This window comes from Trichomycterus rosablanca, chromosome 27, assembly GCF_030014385.1.
Source record: "Trichomycterus rosablanca isolate fTriRos1 chromosome 27, fTriRos1.hap1, whole genome shotgun sequence".
NCBI lineage: Eukaryota > Metazoa > Chordata > Actinopteri > Siluriformes > Trichomycteridae > Trichomycterus > Trichomycterus rosablanca.
Window position 1 is genome coordinate 6,203,623 of NC_086014.1, and position 17,130 is coordinate 6,220,752.

Consider the following 17,130-nt stretch of genomic DNA (forward strand, 5'->3'; position numbering starts at 1 on the left):
TTAATACGTTCCATGGTCCCATAGAACTGCCTATATTTTAGGCTAATGTAAAATAATGGGTTTGTTTTTGACACTTATACACTGAAAATACTTTACCTTTACGTCTTTATTGTTTCCTTGTGCTTCTTAATTAGTGGAGAGAACTTATAATCAGTAATAATTAAGAGAGGTTTAGTGTTCCTATGCTGTTCTTTAAATACATTGTCACGTTAAGCTTTTCTTTTTAACAATAAGCATTTTAGACTCTCTCAGAAAAGCTGATTCTTACTATTTCTTAGAACCCCGAGCTGTAACACAAGTTTAAAAGTGAAACGAGGAAAATCCAGGTAAACACAGATACATTGTGGATGCTTTCAGAGTGAATTTGACGGTTATTCCACACAAATGCTAAAATGATCTCGTATTCGCACTTTGATGACACGTTGAGTTTAAGGTACAAATTTCTTGACCAAGGGTGTCGAGTTTCAAAGATTTTGAGTTTAGGGGACGTTGAGTTACAAGGTACCACTGTACATACACTGATCAGCCATAACATTAAAACCACCTCCTTGTTTCTACACTCACTGTCCATTTTATCAGCTCCACTTACCATATAGAAGCACATTGTAGTTCTACAATTACTGACTGTAGTCCATCTGTTTCTTTACATACTTTTTTACCCTGCTTTCACCCTGTTCTTCAATGGTTAGGACCCCCACAGGACCACTACAGAGCAGGTATCATTCTCAGCACTGCAGTGACACTGACATGGTGGTGATGTGTTAGTGTGTATTGTTCTGGTATGAGTGGATAAGACACAGCAGCACTGCTGGAGTTTTTAAACACCTCACTGTCACTGCTGGACTGAGAATAGTCCACCAACCAAAAATATCCAGCCCCAACAGCGCCCCGTGGGCAGCATCCTGTGACCACTGATGAAGGTCTAGAAGATGACCAACTCAAACAGCAACAATAGATGAGTGATCGTCTCTGACTTTACATCTACAAGGTGGACCAACTAGGTAGGAAAGTCTAATAGAGTGGACAGTGAGTGTAGAAACAAGGAGGTGGTTTTAATGTTATAGCTGATCAGTGTATTTTACATGTATGCAATTAAAAGGACCTGCTTATGGTAGCATTGTGATTTTGGGCCATTACTTTTAGTTTCATTTGATAATCAATGAGGTACATAATATGTTTTCTTGCATTCTTGTTTATGTGTGTGTGTGTGTCAGGCATAAATCCCCTGTCTGGATGTCCTTTCTGGCAGTATGCTGATAGTGCAGAAACCCTCAGAAACGTGGCTGAGTCCCTCGACCAGTAAGTAAAAAAACTTAGTGAAATATTTTAAGCAGTTTTTTTTTTATTTTCTTTATTTCTTTTTTCTTTTTTTTACATATGTGACGTACCTTAATTAATAATTTACTTTTAAATTACAAATAATATCACAGATTTTATACAAATAGACTTAGAAATATAATAGTGCACAGATTAAGTTGGCTCACCATTTTTATCTAAAAAAATTAATGATTTTTTATTTCACAAATAGGGTGGCTAAGAGGGTAGCACTGTCGCCTCATTTCTGTGTGAAGTTTGCATGTTCTCCTAGTGTCTGGCTTTATCTCAATCTCATTTTCAGGTCCCCTGTTGTGGCTAAATGTTGAAGAGTGACACGGCGGTAGATGGCGGCTACCCAGGGTTTCATCCGTGAGTTAAGTTTGCTTTAATCTAGCACATTTCACTGAGCGTTCGATTATTTATTCAGAACGCTTATTAATACATCAGGTCACATATCACGTCAGTACGCCGTCATTGCTTTGCGATGGTTGGCTGAACAGATGGGTCAGTGCCCTGTCTCATGTTGCTTGTAGCAGAGTGGCCGCTGATAATGCAATCCACGTTGTGATCTGAATCCAGCTTATTCGTGATCTCCCCCATCTTATGAGTCCTTCTATGAGTCTGATTGATTTAAATATATTAACGAATAAAAAGCAAGATTTATTTTCTGTCCCATAAAGCATATGAAAGGTCAGGGCTCAGATTGAGGTCAGGGCTCATCAAGCCATGTCTTTATAGAACTCGCCCTGTCCGCAGGGGTATAGTTGTATGCTATACACTCACTGTCCATTTTATCAGCTCCACTTACCATATAGAAGCACTTTGTAGTTCTACAATTACTGACTGTAGTCCATCTGTTTCTCTACATACTTTTTAGCCTGCTTTTACCCTGTTCTTCAATGGTCAGTACCCCCACAGGATCACTACAGAGTAGGTATTATTTAGGTGGTGGATCATTCTCAGCACTGCAGTGACACTGACATGGTGGTGGTGTGTTAGTGTGTGTTGTACTTGTATGAGTGGATCAGATACAGCAGCGCTGCTGGAGTTTTTAAATACCGTGTCCACTCACTGCCTACCTAGTTGGTCCACCTTGTAGACGTAAAGTCAGAGACGATCGCTCATCTATTGCTGCTGTTTAAGTTGGTCATCTTCTTGACCTTCATCAGTGGTCACAGGACGCTGCCCATGGGGCGCTGTTGGCTTGATAGGTTTGGTTGGTGGACTATTCTCAGTCCAGCAGTGACAGTGAGGTGTTTAAAAACTCCATCAGAGCTGCTGTGTCTGATCCACTCATACCAGCACAACACACACTAACACACCACCACCATGTCAGTGTCACTGCAGTGCTGAGAATGATCCACTCTGGGAGAGTCCTGACCATTGAAGAACAGCATGTAAGGGGGCTAACAAAGCATGCAGAGAAACAGATGGACAACAGTCAGTAATTGTAGAACTACAAAGTGCTTCTATATGGTAATTGGAGCTGATAAAATGGACAGTAAGTGTAGAAACAAGCAGGAGTGTTAATGTTATGGCTGATCGGTGTATGTAGTATGATGGAAAAAAGATGGATTGTACAGCTTCATTAGCTACTATGGGTGTCCACCTACTTTTGGCCATATAGTGTTGCTGTGTGTTGTTGCAGACGTGCAGGTGGATCCTGACCTTCAGTCCATGCAGGTGGGGTCAGTAATGCGTAAGGTGAAGTCTCGCACCTGGAAGAAGCAGCGCTATTTTCGCCTGCAGGATGACTGCACCACCATCTGGTATAAGAGCAAAAAGGCGGGCAATGCCCAGTCTACGTGTAAGTAAACCTAGTTACTACTTAAACCTAGTTAAATCCATAATTATGCCCATAATTTTCGTCTGGGGGTGCCCAACAAGCTCACGTTTAGGTGCCCATATTGGTAAATGTACCTGCTCACCATAACCCCTCACAGTTTGTATATTAGGATTTCTATCTGTAGTCTCAATAGGTGACGTGGAGGCCGTTCGTGAGGGTCACCAGTCCGAAGTTCTGCTCAGCATTGCTGACGAGTTCCCACCGGACCGCTGCTTCACGCTGGTTTTTCGAGGCCGGCAAGGCAACCTGGACCTGGTAGCTGAGTCAGCAGAGGAGGCACAGTCATGGGTGAACGGGGTGCGCAAACTCATCAGCAGCCTGGAGAACATGGGCCAGAGAGAGAAACTGGACCAGTATCCTTTAAAATGCACACAATTAATTAGCATTCACAAGTCGGTTCGAAACTTAGGTCTGCCGTCTGGCTGGGTGCCTACATGAACAACGATTGGCTGTTGTTCATACAGGGTGGGAGCCGGAGAGGGACTCCTTATAACTGGGCATAATGCATTGATCAGGGTGTGACTCTCTGTACACAAAGCTGATCCGCATATGACAAATGCAGTCTGTACTGCATCTGTCGGAGGGGGCGTGTGTAGGTCTCGCTCTCCTCAATCAGGGAGGGGATCAGCATCATTACATTGCATGGGTTGCCCACATTTTAGCATCACCTGCAATAGCCAAACTGTAAATGCTCATTTCCTAGTAGATTTATAGTAGGTGTGCTACTCCAGACGTTATGGTAGTTCACCACCCTATGTGGTAAATGTCCCAACTTGTCTTAACCACGCTGCTCAGGTGGATCTGGGACTGGTTTAAGAAGGCGGATAAGAACGGAGATGGCAGGATGAACTTTAAGGAGGTTAGAGACCTGCTAAAGATGATGAACGTGGACATGAATGAGGACCATGCGCTGCGGCTCTTTACGGTAATGAATTAACCAAACCTTGACCGTCTGTGAATCTTATTAACTGTACAGCAACATAAGTTTTACCGTAGTTTTAAAGAGCATCTTATGATTAAAGTATTTGCACACACGCTGTATTCTAAAAATTAGTTCAACCTAAAAACTGTCAGCATTAATTATCAGTTTATTCTTTTAATAATCTTTATTATATACAGTGGTACTTGTATTTCCCTTAAACTCAACGTGTGTGTGACTGCTGCTTTGTTCAGCGCTCGGCTTGAGCGGTGCGGTAAAACGTCATCAAAGTGCGAATATGAGACGAATCTGCATTTGTGTGGAATAAACAAACGGTCAAATTCACTCTAAAAGCGTCCACATGTATCTGTGTTTAGCTGGATTTTCCTCCTGTTTCACTTTTAAACTTGTGTTACAGTTTGAGGTTCTGAGGAATTGTAAGAATCAGCTTTTTTTTCTTTTTTTTTTTAAATTAATTTTTCCCCTTTTTCTCCCCCTTTAGCGCATCCAGTTGTTCAATTTGCATCATGCTTCCTCTCTGTCTATGCCGAACCCTGCCCTGACCGAGGAGATCGAAGCTAACCCATATCCCCTCCGAAACATGAGCAGCAGCCGGATGCATTTTTGCCACCCACACATTGATGAGTGTGGCGCCACCTAGCGTTGCATGCGGAGAGACACACCCTAAGGGCACTCTTCCTCATCTCCTGTGCAGGCGCCTCTAATCAGCCGGCAGAGGTCGTAATCGCATTCTGACAGAGAGAGACCCACGTCCGGTTCTTTGTCCCACCCCCCAACTGAGCAACCGGCCAATTGTTGCTCATACAGCCACTCAGCTTCGAACCGGTGAAGCAGATCTGGATTCGATACGACGTACTCAGAATCCAGCCCTGATTGCAGCGTGTCTTTTTACCGCTGCGCCACCTGAGCGGCTAAGAATCAGCTTTTCCGAGTCTAAAACGCTTATCATTAAAAAAAAAAAGCTTAATGTGACTTTGTGAATGTATTAAAAGATCAACATAGAAACACTAAAACTCTCTTAATTATTACTGATCATAAGTTTTAGGGCAGTGATAGCTCAGTGGTTAAGGTACTGGACTAGTAAACAGAAGGTTGCCGGTTCAAGCCCCGCCACCACCAAGTGCCACTGTTGGGTCCCTGAGCAAGGCCCTTAACCCTCAATTGCTCATCGTGTTCAGCTCATTGTGTAAGTCGCTTTGGATAAAAGCGTCTGCTAAATGCTGAAAATTTAAAAAATGTAAAATGTCAATAAGTTCTTTCCACTAATTAAGAAGCATAAGGAAACAATAAAGACATAAAGGTAAAGTGCAGGTTTTATTGTATTTATTTATTTTATTATATTTGTGTTATTTTCAGTGTATAAGTGTCAAAAACAACCCCATTATTGTACATTAGCCTAAAATATTTGCAGTTCCACGAGACCATGGAACGCATTAACAGGTTTTCCATACATCTTTATAAGAAAAAATACCTTAAAACTCAACACCTTTTAAACAATATGACCACCAGCTAATATCCAGAATAACCGCCGTGTGCAGCATGGACAGCAGCTAGACAGGTATCTGGAGCCATGCTGATTGCAGTGCACCCCACAGCTGCTTGAGGGTGTGTGGGGGAGGATCCATAGAGTGACCACGACGATCGAGGTGGTCCTACAGATGCTCAATTGAAATAAATTCTGGGGAATTAGGGGGCCAGGGTAGTACTTGGAAGTCTTGGAAGCCTGCTCTTCCAACCGATGGCATGTCGCATTGTCTTGCTAGAAGATCCCATCCTCCCATAAAGGAAGGACAATTTTACCCATGGTACTTAACGAGGGATATGTGTGCAGACAGCCTATCGGACACCTTATATACCCACCAAGCCAGCTCTGTGTTCTGTTATTTCATTGGTTCCTTGACATAACCAGTCCAACACTGTGTTTGCTCTGTAGATGGCGGATAAATCAGAGTCAGGTACACTGGAGGATGATGAGTTTGTGCTCTTCTATAAGATGCTGACTCAGAGGGAGGAAGTGCTCAAGATCTTTCAGGATTTCTCCAGTGACGGACAGACTCTTTCACTGCAAGAGCTGGAGGAGTTTCTACAGAAAGCACAGCTGGAGCAGCACAACACACATCAGCATGCAATGAAACTCATTGAGCACTACGAACCCTCTGAACCTGGTAATTCCAAATAGTGCTTTGGTACAGATACACAAGTACAACCCCAAATCAGATTAACTCTTAACTTTATTTCATTTATTAATAAACATCCATTCTGCATTTCAGATCTGCAACACATTCCAAAAAAAGTTGGGACAGTAAAGCGTTTACCACTTTGTAACGTTGCCATTCCTTTTCACCACACACAGTTTTGGCACACATATGTTGAAATAAACACATTCTCTATTGGGGACAGGTCAGGACTGCAGGCAGGCCAGTCCATTACCTGTACCCTCTTCTTCCGCAGCCATGCAATGCCATGTAATGTCTTGGACGTCCCTGGACGTCTTGAAGGCTGCACATGTTGCTCTAAGATCTCAATGTACTTTTCTGCATTAATGCTGCCATCACAGAAGTGTAAATGACCTTTGCCAAGGGCACTGACACACCCTCATACCATGACAGATCCTGATTTTAGACTTGTCGCTGATTAGTCTGGATGGTCCTTTTCTTTTTTGATTTTTTCCAAAATAGACCTGACCACAGTACACGTTTCGACTGTGTGATGGTCCATCCTAGATGCCCCCGAGCCCAGAGAAGTCGACACCACTTCTGGACATGGTTAACATAAGGCTTTATTTGTGCATGTAACTCCGTATTGTAATCACGTGTTTGGAATCACATCATTGTTTAGTTTTTTTTACCTCATTACTAGCCCTAAATCGCCCCCGTCCCAACTTTTTTTGGAATGTGTTGCAGGCCTGAAATGCAGGAATGGATGTATATTAATAAATGAAATGAAGTTGAGCAGACAAAATGAAATATCTTGGGTTCAAACTGTCTGCAATCAAATGAAAGTCAAAGTAAATGTAAGGAACACTGCATTTTTACATCCTGGCCATCGGGTCAAAGTGGTTCCAGAGCAACCTAAAAACAGCATTATGTGTGTTTTTTTGCCTATTCTTACGTCTGTCTCCATCTGTATTCTATTATTGGTTTCTTTGTTCAATGTCTTGGTTTGTGTACAGTGCCAGTCCATCATGGGGCATCACAATTACCTGTTTACTTACTCACTCACACCTTGGGGCAATTTATCGCAGCCAGTCTACCTACTGTGAACAAAGTCTAAATCTGTCTAACTGTATCATTCCTCTGTCACTTCCTTTTGTCCTTTAGCTAAGCTGCGTCAGGCCATGACGATTGACGGCTTGTTGATGTATTTGAGTTCGTCCGAAGGCTCCATCTTCAACCCAGCTATGCAGCAGCTCTACCAGGACATGAACCAGCCGCTATGTCACTATTTCATTTCCTCCTCCCATAACACCTACCTGCTGGAGGACCAGCTACGGGGACAAAGCAGCGTTGAGGGATACATACGGTACACGGTTGTTTTGCTGTACAGACTTCATCACATTGCCCTCATAAAAACAAAGATTTTAGTCACTGTAATGTATGTAGACAACAATAAATGACTACTATTTGGATGTGTGTGTGTGTGTGTGTGTGTGTGTGTGTGTGTGTGTGTGTTTATTAGGGCTTTGAAGCGAGGCTGCCGCTGTGTAGAAGTGGATTGCTGGGACGGTCCAAACGGAGAACCCATTGTCTACCATGGACACACATTTACCTCCAAGATCCAGTTCAAAGATGTCGTCACTGTCCTGGGAAACTACGCCTTCATAGTATGTCATACAGTCACAAATACACTAAATGACCAAAGGATTTGGACAACTGATCATAAGCTTGTTGAGCGTCCCTGTTCGAAAACAAATAGTATTACAATAGAGTGACCTCTGTGTGATCTCTTCTTGAGTACTTTCGAAGTATGTCTGTAGGAATTCATGCCCAGTCAGTCAAAAGAGCATTTGTATATTCGCTGCTGGGGGATCCCTGATTGCATTCGAGGAGGGTATATTGCTGCTCACGCCTCCTCCGACCCTCTTCTTTTTGCCCATGCTTTCTGCGCAGGCGCCTCTATCTGCTAACTTTACACTGCGTTTGAAGACCCCACCCACTTAGTCTGGTCATCCCACTCAGCATCATGTGGTGTCCCAATTGTCTGCTGCAGGCACTGCCAATTGTGCCAATCAAACTGGGGTACTCAGAATCTCGGTGCTGGTGTGCTAGCAAGTTTTTCTTCATGTCTTTATAGAACAGGAAAGATCCTTCCCTAAACTGTTGCTGCAAAACTGGAAGCATATAACTGTTGTGGCTGAAACACTCACTCACTTTCTTAACCACTTATCCAATCAGGGGCTTATCCAGCTTTTCAATGGGCGCAAGGCACACGGTAACACCCTGGACGGGGCGCCAGTCCATCACAGGGCAGACACACACACATACACACACACACACACACATTCACCTATAGGGCAATTCAGTGTCTCCAGTTATGCTAAACATGTTTTTGGACTGTGGGAGGAAACCGGAGCTCCCGGTGGAAACCCACACGGACACGGGGAGAACATGCAAAAACTCCACACAGAAAGGACCCGGACCGCCCCGTCTGGGGATCGAACCCAGGACCTTTTTGCTGTGAGGCGACAGTGCTACCCACCGAGCCACGGTGCCACCCTGGCTGAAAACATACATTGAAAAATTAGAAGTGGTGTCCCACTACTTTTGTCTATATAGTGTATATACCCCGATTAGGCATAACATTATGACCACCTTCTTAACATTGTGTTGTTCCCCCCTGCAACAAACTTTGTACTGCCTTCATAAGCCATACATAACTTTCTTCTCTTTCTTTCTTTTCTCTAAGTGACCCTATGTAAAGTGAAACAGCCTGGCTGCTTGTGTGTGTGATGTCAGGTGTATCCTTTCTCTTCATTACTAATTTACACACACATACACACTCTCTCTCTCACTCGCTCTCTCTCTCTTTCTGTGTGCAGGCATCTGAGTACCCAGTGATCCTGTCTATAGAGAACCACTGCAGTGTGGATCAGCAGAGAGTGATGGCCCAGCATCTCACACACATCTTGGGGGACAAACTGTTAAGGAACTCTCTGGAGGGCAAAAGAAGTGCAAATGTTCCTTCACCTGAGGTTACACAAACAAACACACATTGACATGCATATACATTTATAGTGCTTAGCAGATGTAACTCGGTGGGTAGCACTGTCGCCTCACAGCAAGAGGGTCCTGGGTTTGCATGTTCTCCACGTCCTCCATGTCTATGTGGTTTATTCTGGGAGCTCCGTTTTCCTCCCACAGTCCAAAGACATGCAAGTAAGGTGAATTGGAGATATAAAATTGTCCATGACTGTGTTTGACATCAAAGCCATAACCAGTAATTACCTGTGCCTGTCATGAATGTAACCACTTGTAATCTCACGGTTGGACTACTGCAACTCCCTCCTGGCAGGTGCTCCCATGTCCACTATTAAACCACTGCAACTCATTCAAAATACAGCCGCTCGAATGGTTTTTAACCAGCCCAAACGCTGCCACATCACCCCACTGCTGCGTTCTCTTCACTGGCATCCTGAAGCTGTCCACACTAATGCTCGCCTACAAAGCTAAAAATGGACCAGCCCCAGCCTGCCTTTGAGGTCTAATAAAACCCCACGCTGTACCACGCAACATCCGAGCCATAGTCTCGTTTGACTTGATCCTCCACCCAGAACTCAAGGAAGACAAGCATCAAGGCTCTTCTCTGTACTTGCACCCAAGTGGTAGAACGAGCTTCCCTTGTCTGTCCGAACATCTGAGTCTCTCGCTGTCTTTAAAAAGGCAGTTCTAACAGGGTTTCAGCAGATTTATATTCTTGGACTGTTGTGTACTTAACTAGAGTAAGGTAATGTCTACTATGGGAGCACTTCTGTAAGTTGCTCTGGATATGCCGAAAATGTAAATGTAACCAAAGTGTGTAAAACAATTCACCATGATGTTAAAATCCTTTGCTTAGTACTTAGTAAAAAGTCTTCCTTAAGCTCTTTAGGATGAGTCAAATAATGCCAGGCTAGTGGCACAAACAATGCAAGGCACAACATTAGGTTTAACAAGTGCTATTAGAGATGTCCAATTATTCATCACAGCATGTGAATGTGTGTGTAGGATCTGAAGGGTAAGATCTTGCTGAAGGGAAAGAAGATTGATGGAATTGAAGAGAATCTGAAAGGTGTTGTGGAAGACTCTCTGACAGCGGAGGTCAGCGATGAAGAGGAAACAGTGGAAATGGACGAAGAGAACCGTCACAAAGACTGCATCCGCCGCAAAACCAAGGTCGTCCCTTTTCATTTATCATTGTCAATCTTTGATTTGATCTTCTGGCTCCATTAGTAAGAGCTTACTTGAAGTTTAAGGTAGGTATACCATATCATGGTAGCATGTGGTGCTGTTACATGTGTTTCATGGCAGCAGCATGGTTGTCTATGTGTGGTGTACATGTTGTACACGTTTCATGCTAGGGACAGGGTTCTGTGTATGGTGCTGATATGGGTGTGTCATTGTAGTGTCTAGTGCAGGTATAATGGTCCTCTCCAAATGATACATGTAGACCAGGAGGGTTGAACAATTACAATTCAGTTCACAACAAATGAAAATGAAATGTTCAGCTGTATGTATGTGAGCCAACTGGGCATGGACACAGGTTAATAAAAGATGTATGGAATGAGAGCATGGGTCACACCAGACAAGGGCAGGAGGACAGAATGATCTGCTAACAGTGTAACATGTACAGAGCAAGAGACAGACAGAGAGCGAGGAAGGAAAGACAGAAAGTGAGAAGTGAAGGGAAGGAAAGAAAGAAATAGAGACATGGACTGTCTGTCAGTACCGCTGAAGGAGACATGGCTTCTGTATGGGTGCCAGGTGGATACCTGGAGACTCTGCCCAGAATGGATCAGTTTGCAGTGTCTGATCACTGACTGTCTCTGCATGACTGATTCCTATATCAAAAAAGGGGGCTACCTGTTAATTAAACAGTAATATGTTTTGCCATGTGTTTGTGTTGCAGAAATCAGAGCGTCTGTCTAAAGAGTTGTCGGACTGTGTGGTGTACTGCAGGAGCGTTCACTTCAGGGGATTCAAACCCTCCCGTGTCCAATCCAAATTCTATGAGGTTTCCTCTCTTACTGAGTCTAAAGCTAGGAAACAAATGAAAGAAGCAGGTAAGGTGAACCTCTTTATAAAGCATGCAATTACTATTTTCAAGGGTGTTATAGGTGTTTACTTTTATTGCTAAGAGGTGAAAACAAGTAATTAACCTCTTTTTAGATATTCAGTGCATTAATCCACTTTCATCCTGTTCTTTAATGGTCAGGACCCCCACAGGACCACTACAGAGCAGGTGTTATTTAGGTGGTGGCTCATTCTCAGCACTGCAATGACAATTACATGTTGTGCTGGTATGAGTGGATCAGACACAGCAGCTCTGCTGGAGTTTTTAAATACCGTGTCCACTCACTGTCCACTCTATTAGACACTCCTACCTAGTTGGTCCACCTTGTAGAAGGATAGTCAGAGACTATCGCTCATCTATTGCTGCTGTTTGAGTCGGTCATCTTCTAGACCTTCACCAGTGGTCACAGGACGCTGCCCATGGGGCGCTGTTGGCTGGATATATTTTTGGTTGGTGGACTATTCTCAGTCCAGCGGTGACAGTGAGGTGTTTAAAAACTCCAGCAGCGCTGCTGTGTCTTATTCACTCATACCAGCACAACACACCACCACCATGTCAGTGTCACTGCAGTGCTGAGAATGATCCACCATCCAAATAATACCTAATCTGTGGTGGTCCCGTGGGGTCCTGACCATTGAAGAAAAGCGTGAAAGGGGGCTAACAAAGCATGCAGAGAAATAGATGGACTACAGTCAGTAATTGTAGAACTACAAAGTGCTTCTATATGGTAAGTGGAGCTGATAAAATGTATAAAAAAGTAGGTGGTTTTAATGTTATGGCTGATCGGTGTATTTCCATTTAAATTTTTAATTTAAATTATATATATAGACAGTGTTAAGTCAGTTTTGTAAACTGTTTTTAGCTGCTTCATTGTGCATATCGGTTTGCTTCATAACAGGAGCAGAGTTTGTGCATCATAACACTCGGCACCTGACCCGTGTTTACCCCAGTGGCTTGAGAACCGACTCCTCCAACTTTAATCCACAGGACATGTGGAATGCAGGGTGCCAAATTGGTGAGTCCAGCTCACTAGCTACAAGATTGTACAAACATTTGATTTGTAGGGCCATTTATAGCTCAGTGGTTAAAGTACTGGACAAAGGCTGCTGGTTTAATACCCACTACTGCCAAGTTGTCACTGTTGGACCCCTGACCAAGGCCCTTAACCCTTGCATGATATCATGCTTGCATGATATTCGGTAATAACTGTAAGTTGCTGTAGAAAGATAAGTTGCATGTGTTGAGCTGACATCTCAAACTTGTTGGTTCGAATCTCAGCTCTGCTACTGGCAGGCTGGGCACCTACATAAACAATGATTGGCTCGAGACGGGGGATAATGAGATCAGTGCGTGACCCTCCGTACACAAAGCTGATCCTTATATGAACTCGCCTTGTGTAGTCGGTGTCGCACACGTGTCGGAGGGGGCGTGTGCCAGTCACGGCTCTCCTTAGTCAGGAGTGGAGGTCAACATCAGTAGAGGGGAAGCGTAAGCGTATTGGATATATTCTCTCTTACCCACAGAATCGAAAATCAAAATGCTCATTTCTACTCACTGTATTATCTCTCTATCTCTGCATGTCTTAGTCGCTCTAAATTTCCAGACGGCTGGTGTAGAGATGGATCTAAACGATGGGCTCTTCAGTCAGAACGCTCGCTGTGGTTATGTACTGAAACCAGCGTTCATGCGAAACACAGACAAGCGGTTCGATCCCGAACACCCTCAGATTCGAGAGGACTACACTCCTCTGGCTCTTACCATAAAGGTATACACCAATACATACATAGATACACACAAAGTGCATTGCAGTTTGTTGCGAATGGGGCTGCATAGCCGCGGATCAGTCAGGGTGCCCATGCTGACCCCTGTCCACTGTCGAAAACGCCAACAACGGGCACGTGAGCATCGGAACTGGACCACGGAGCAATGGAAGAAGGTGACCTGGTCTGATGAATCACGTTTTCTTTTACATCATGTGGATGTAACGCCGGGTGTGTGTGCATCGCTTAACTGGGGAACACATGGCACCAGGATGCATTATGGGAAGAAGGCAAGCCGGTGAAGGCAGTGTGATGCTGTGGGTAATGTTCTGCTGGGAAACCTTGGGTCCTGCCATCCATGTGGATGTTACTTTGACACGTACCACCTACCTAAGCGTGGTTGCCGACCATGTACACCCTTTCATGGAATCGGTGTTCCCTGATGGCTGTGGCCTCTTTCAGCAGGATAATGCGCCCTGCCACAACAACGAGGAGCACAACAACGAATTTGAGGTGTTGACCTGGCCTCCAAATTCCCCAGATCTCAATCCAATCGAGCATCTGTGGGATGTGCTGGACAAACAAGTCCGATCCATGGAGGCCCCACCTCACAACTTACAGGAGTTTAAGGATCTGCTGCTGACATCTTGGTGCCAGATACCACAGCACACCTTCAGGGGTCAAGTGGAGTCCATGCCTCGACGGGTCAGGGCGATTTTGGCAGCAAAAGGGGGTCATAATGTTATGCCTAATTGGTGCATTTGCTTGTGTGTAGATAATCAGTGGACAGCAGCTGCCCAAGGTAAACCTGAAGGAAGGCTCTATAGTGGATCCGCTGGTGCGTGTGGAGATTCACGGAGCGCCGATGGATCAGGCCAAGCAGGAGACACGCTACATTGAAAATAATGGTCTTACATCTTTACATGAAATCATATTTAATCATGGTTCAGCTGCCTATACATTAGATCTGTACAATTCACAATAGATCTAATCTACAATAATAATCATAGATTCAAATGTCTACACGCTCCTAGTTCCCTCACTGTTTGACATTCATAAATGAAAGAAGATACAGCAGTTTTATAATACTTTCTATAATACTTACGGTCTTGTTTCTTTGCAGGATTTAACCCAATATGGAATGACACTCTGAACTTCACCATTCACGTACCTGAACTGGCTCTGGTGCGCTTTGTAGTAGAGGATTATGATAAAACATCGAAGAATGACTTTGTAGGACAGTTCACACTGCCTTTCTCCTGCATACAACAAGGTACGGCCTTGGGTCCACTAACATTCTACCTTACTTGCTAAATTATCTAAACAGAATTTGCTGATATTTAGGGGAATACATTCATTCAACCCCAAAACATAATAAGTTTGCATGTTCAAAAGTTGCCAAGGTGCCAAGTGAATGAACTTTAATAACAGTACTGCATTGTTTAAAAGATGCTGCTATTCATTGGGAAGACCCACCATATCTGATTTACAGTTGTGACTGAAATTTAGGATTAAGGGTCTTGCTTAGAGGCTTTGAGCCAGAAACCTTCTAATTACTAGTTCAATAACCAATATCCATCTGCTAGTGGCACTTATTACACATCATCAAGCAAACATGAATGAAGTGATAGACCAGACATATTTGAGCAATTGAGGGTTAAGGGCCTTGCTCAGTGGTCAGGCCCCCCACAGGACCACCACAGAGCAGGTATTATTTGGGTGGTGGATCATTCTCAGCACTGCAGTGACACTGACATGGTGGTGGTGTGTTAGTGTGTGTTGTGCTGGTACGAGTGGATCAGACACAGCAGCACTGCTGGAGTTTTTAAACACCGTGTCCACTCACTGTCCACTCTATTAGACACTCCTACCTAGTTCGTCTACCTTGTAGATGTAAGGTCAGAGACGATCGCTCATCTATTGCTGCTGTTTGACTTGGTCATCTTCTAGACCTTCATCAGTGGGTACAGGACGCTGCCCACAGGGTGCTGTTGGCTGGATATTTTTGGTTGGTGGACTATTCTCAGTCCAGCAGTGACAGTGAGGTGTTTAAAAACTCCAGCAGCGCTGCTGTGTCTTATTCACTCATACCAGCACAACACACCACCACCATGTCAGTGTCACTGCAGTGCTGAGAATGATCCACCATCCAAATAATACCTAATCTGTGGTGGTCCTGTGGGGTCCTGACCATTGAAGAAAAGCGTGAAAGGGGGCTAACAAAGCATGCAGAGAAATAGATGGACTACAGTCAGTAATTGTAGAACTACAAAGTGCTTCTATATGGTAAGTGGAGCTGATAAAATGTAGAAAAAAGTAGGTGGTTTTAATGTTATGGCTGATCGGTGTATATCGGTGTATTTTGACTCTAGATCTGCACTGTCTGCACCATTTTATCAGCTCCACTTACCATATAGGAGCACTTTGTAGTTCTACAATTACTGACTGTAGTCTATCTATTTCTCTGCATGCTTTGTTAGCCCCCTTTCATGCTGTTCTTCAATGGTCAGGACCACCACAGAGCAGGTATTATTTAGGTGGTGGATCATTCTCAGCACTGCAGTGACACTGACATGGTGGTGGTGTGTTAGTGTGTGTTGTGCTGGTACGAGTGGATCAGACACAGCAGCGCTGCTGGAGTTTTAAAATACCCTGTCCACTCACTGTCCACTCTATTAGACACTCCTACCTAGTTGGTCCACCTTGTAGATGTAAAGTCAGAGACGATCGCTCATCTATTGCTGCTGTTTGAGTCGGTCGTCTTTTAGACCTTCATCAGTGGTCACGCTGTTGGCTGGATATTGTTGGTTGGTGGACTATTCTCAGTCCAGCAGTGACAGTGAGGTGATTAAAAACTCCAGCAGCGCTGCTGTGTCTGATCCACTCATACCAGCACAACACACACTAACACACCACCACCACCATGTCAGTGTCACTGCAGTGCTGAGAATGATCCACCACCTAAATAATACCTGCTCTGTAGTGGTCCTGTGGGGGTCCTGAACATTGAAGAACTGCATGAAAGGGGGCTAACAAAGCATGCAGAGAAACAGATGGACTACAGTCAGTAATTGTATATATATATATATATATATATATATATATATATATATATATATATATATATATTCTGCTGGGTGGAAATCAAACTTTAGATGTTAATGTTTAATTCAGACTGTTTAATTAGGCTAAGCTGGTTAATTTGTGCAGAGTGTAATAACTAGGTTTGGTAAGCTAGTTTGCATGGTAGCTTACTGGTCTTAACCTCACCATTATCCAATATCTTAAGGCCCATTTCTTATACCTATTTATATAATGGTGCATTTAAATCTTTGATTCTGACTGGTCATGGTATATTCATTGTTTTCCTTTAAATACAAAACTTACTTACATTATTCTTAATTAATCTAAGTTTTTGTTTTCTGATTCAGGCTATCGTCACATCCACCTCCTATCCAAAGATGGTACCAGCATCCCTCCATCCTCACTCTTTGTTCACATCCGGATTAAAGAAGCAATTTAAAACTTCCAGGCATATACCAGGCAGTTTAGTGTCTTCCCAGTCGCCACTGATGAAGCATGACCATTACCAGTACACAGTATATCACAACCTGATGTAGGTTGTTTGCATGTACTGTAAGCTTTAATGTGACACTATAGTTTAGAATATTGCTGCTTCCTGATGATTTACCAGTTTAAATAGTTCGCCAAATGTGTTTTTTTGACGTATAGATTTAGCTGATTTGCATGACAAAAGAATTTCAGTGTTAAATATCGTTCAGTGTTATGTATGTTTCTTTTGTGCCTCCATTCTTTATGGTCACAGACCTTCAAAACAGCACTGGTCTTTATTTTATGCTTATCTGTAACTCTTAAAAATAATAATAATTAATAATTCCATCTTCAGGTCATTTTACATAATAAAAATACATTTACAGTATATTTACGTTTACAATATTCAATATGAATTATTTTCATTTGCATTTAGAATGGAATCA

General features: G+C 43.4%; 1 protein-coding gene across 1 annotated transcript; it reads left to right on the forward strand.

Annotated features, from left to right (window-relative positions):
• Positions 1-1,225: 1,225 nt before the first annotated feature.
• plcd4a (phospholipase C, delta 4a) lies at positions 1,226-17,064 on the forward strand. The gene is made up of 16 exons (XM_062989570.1): positions 1,226-1,299; positions 1,619-1,686; positions 2,966-3,124; positions 3,288-3,516; positions 3,959-4,088; positions 6,037-6,268; positions 7,424-7,625; positions 7,782-7,926; positions 9,142-9,294; positions 10,307-10,474; positions 11,208-11,361; positions 12,271-12,387; positions 12,959-13,137; positions 13,908-14,040; positions 14,256-14,405; positions 16,564-17,064. Exons 2-16 carry the CDS (start codon positions 1,662-1,664, stop codon positions 16,653-16,655), a joined length of 2,268 nt encoding a protein of 755 aa, XP_062845640.1. The 5' UTR covers positions 1,226-1,299; positions 1,619-1,661; the 3' UTR covers positions 16,656-17,064.
• Positions 17,065-17,130: the final 66 nt, after the last annotated feature.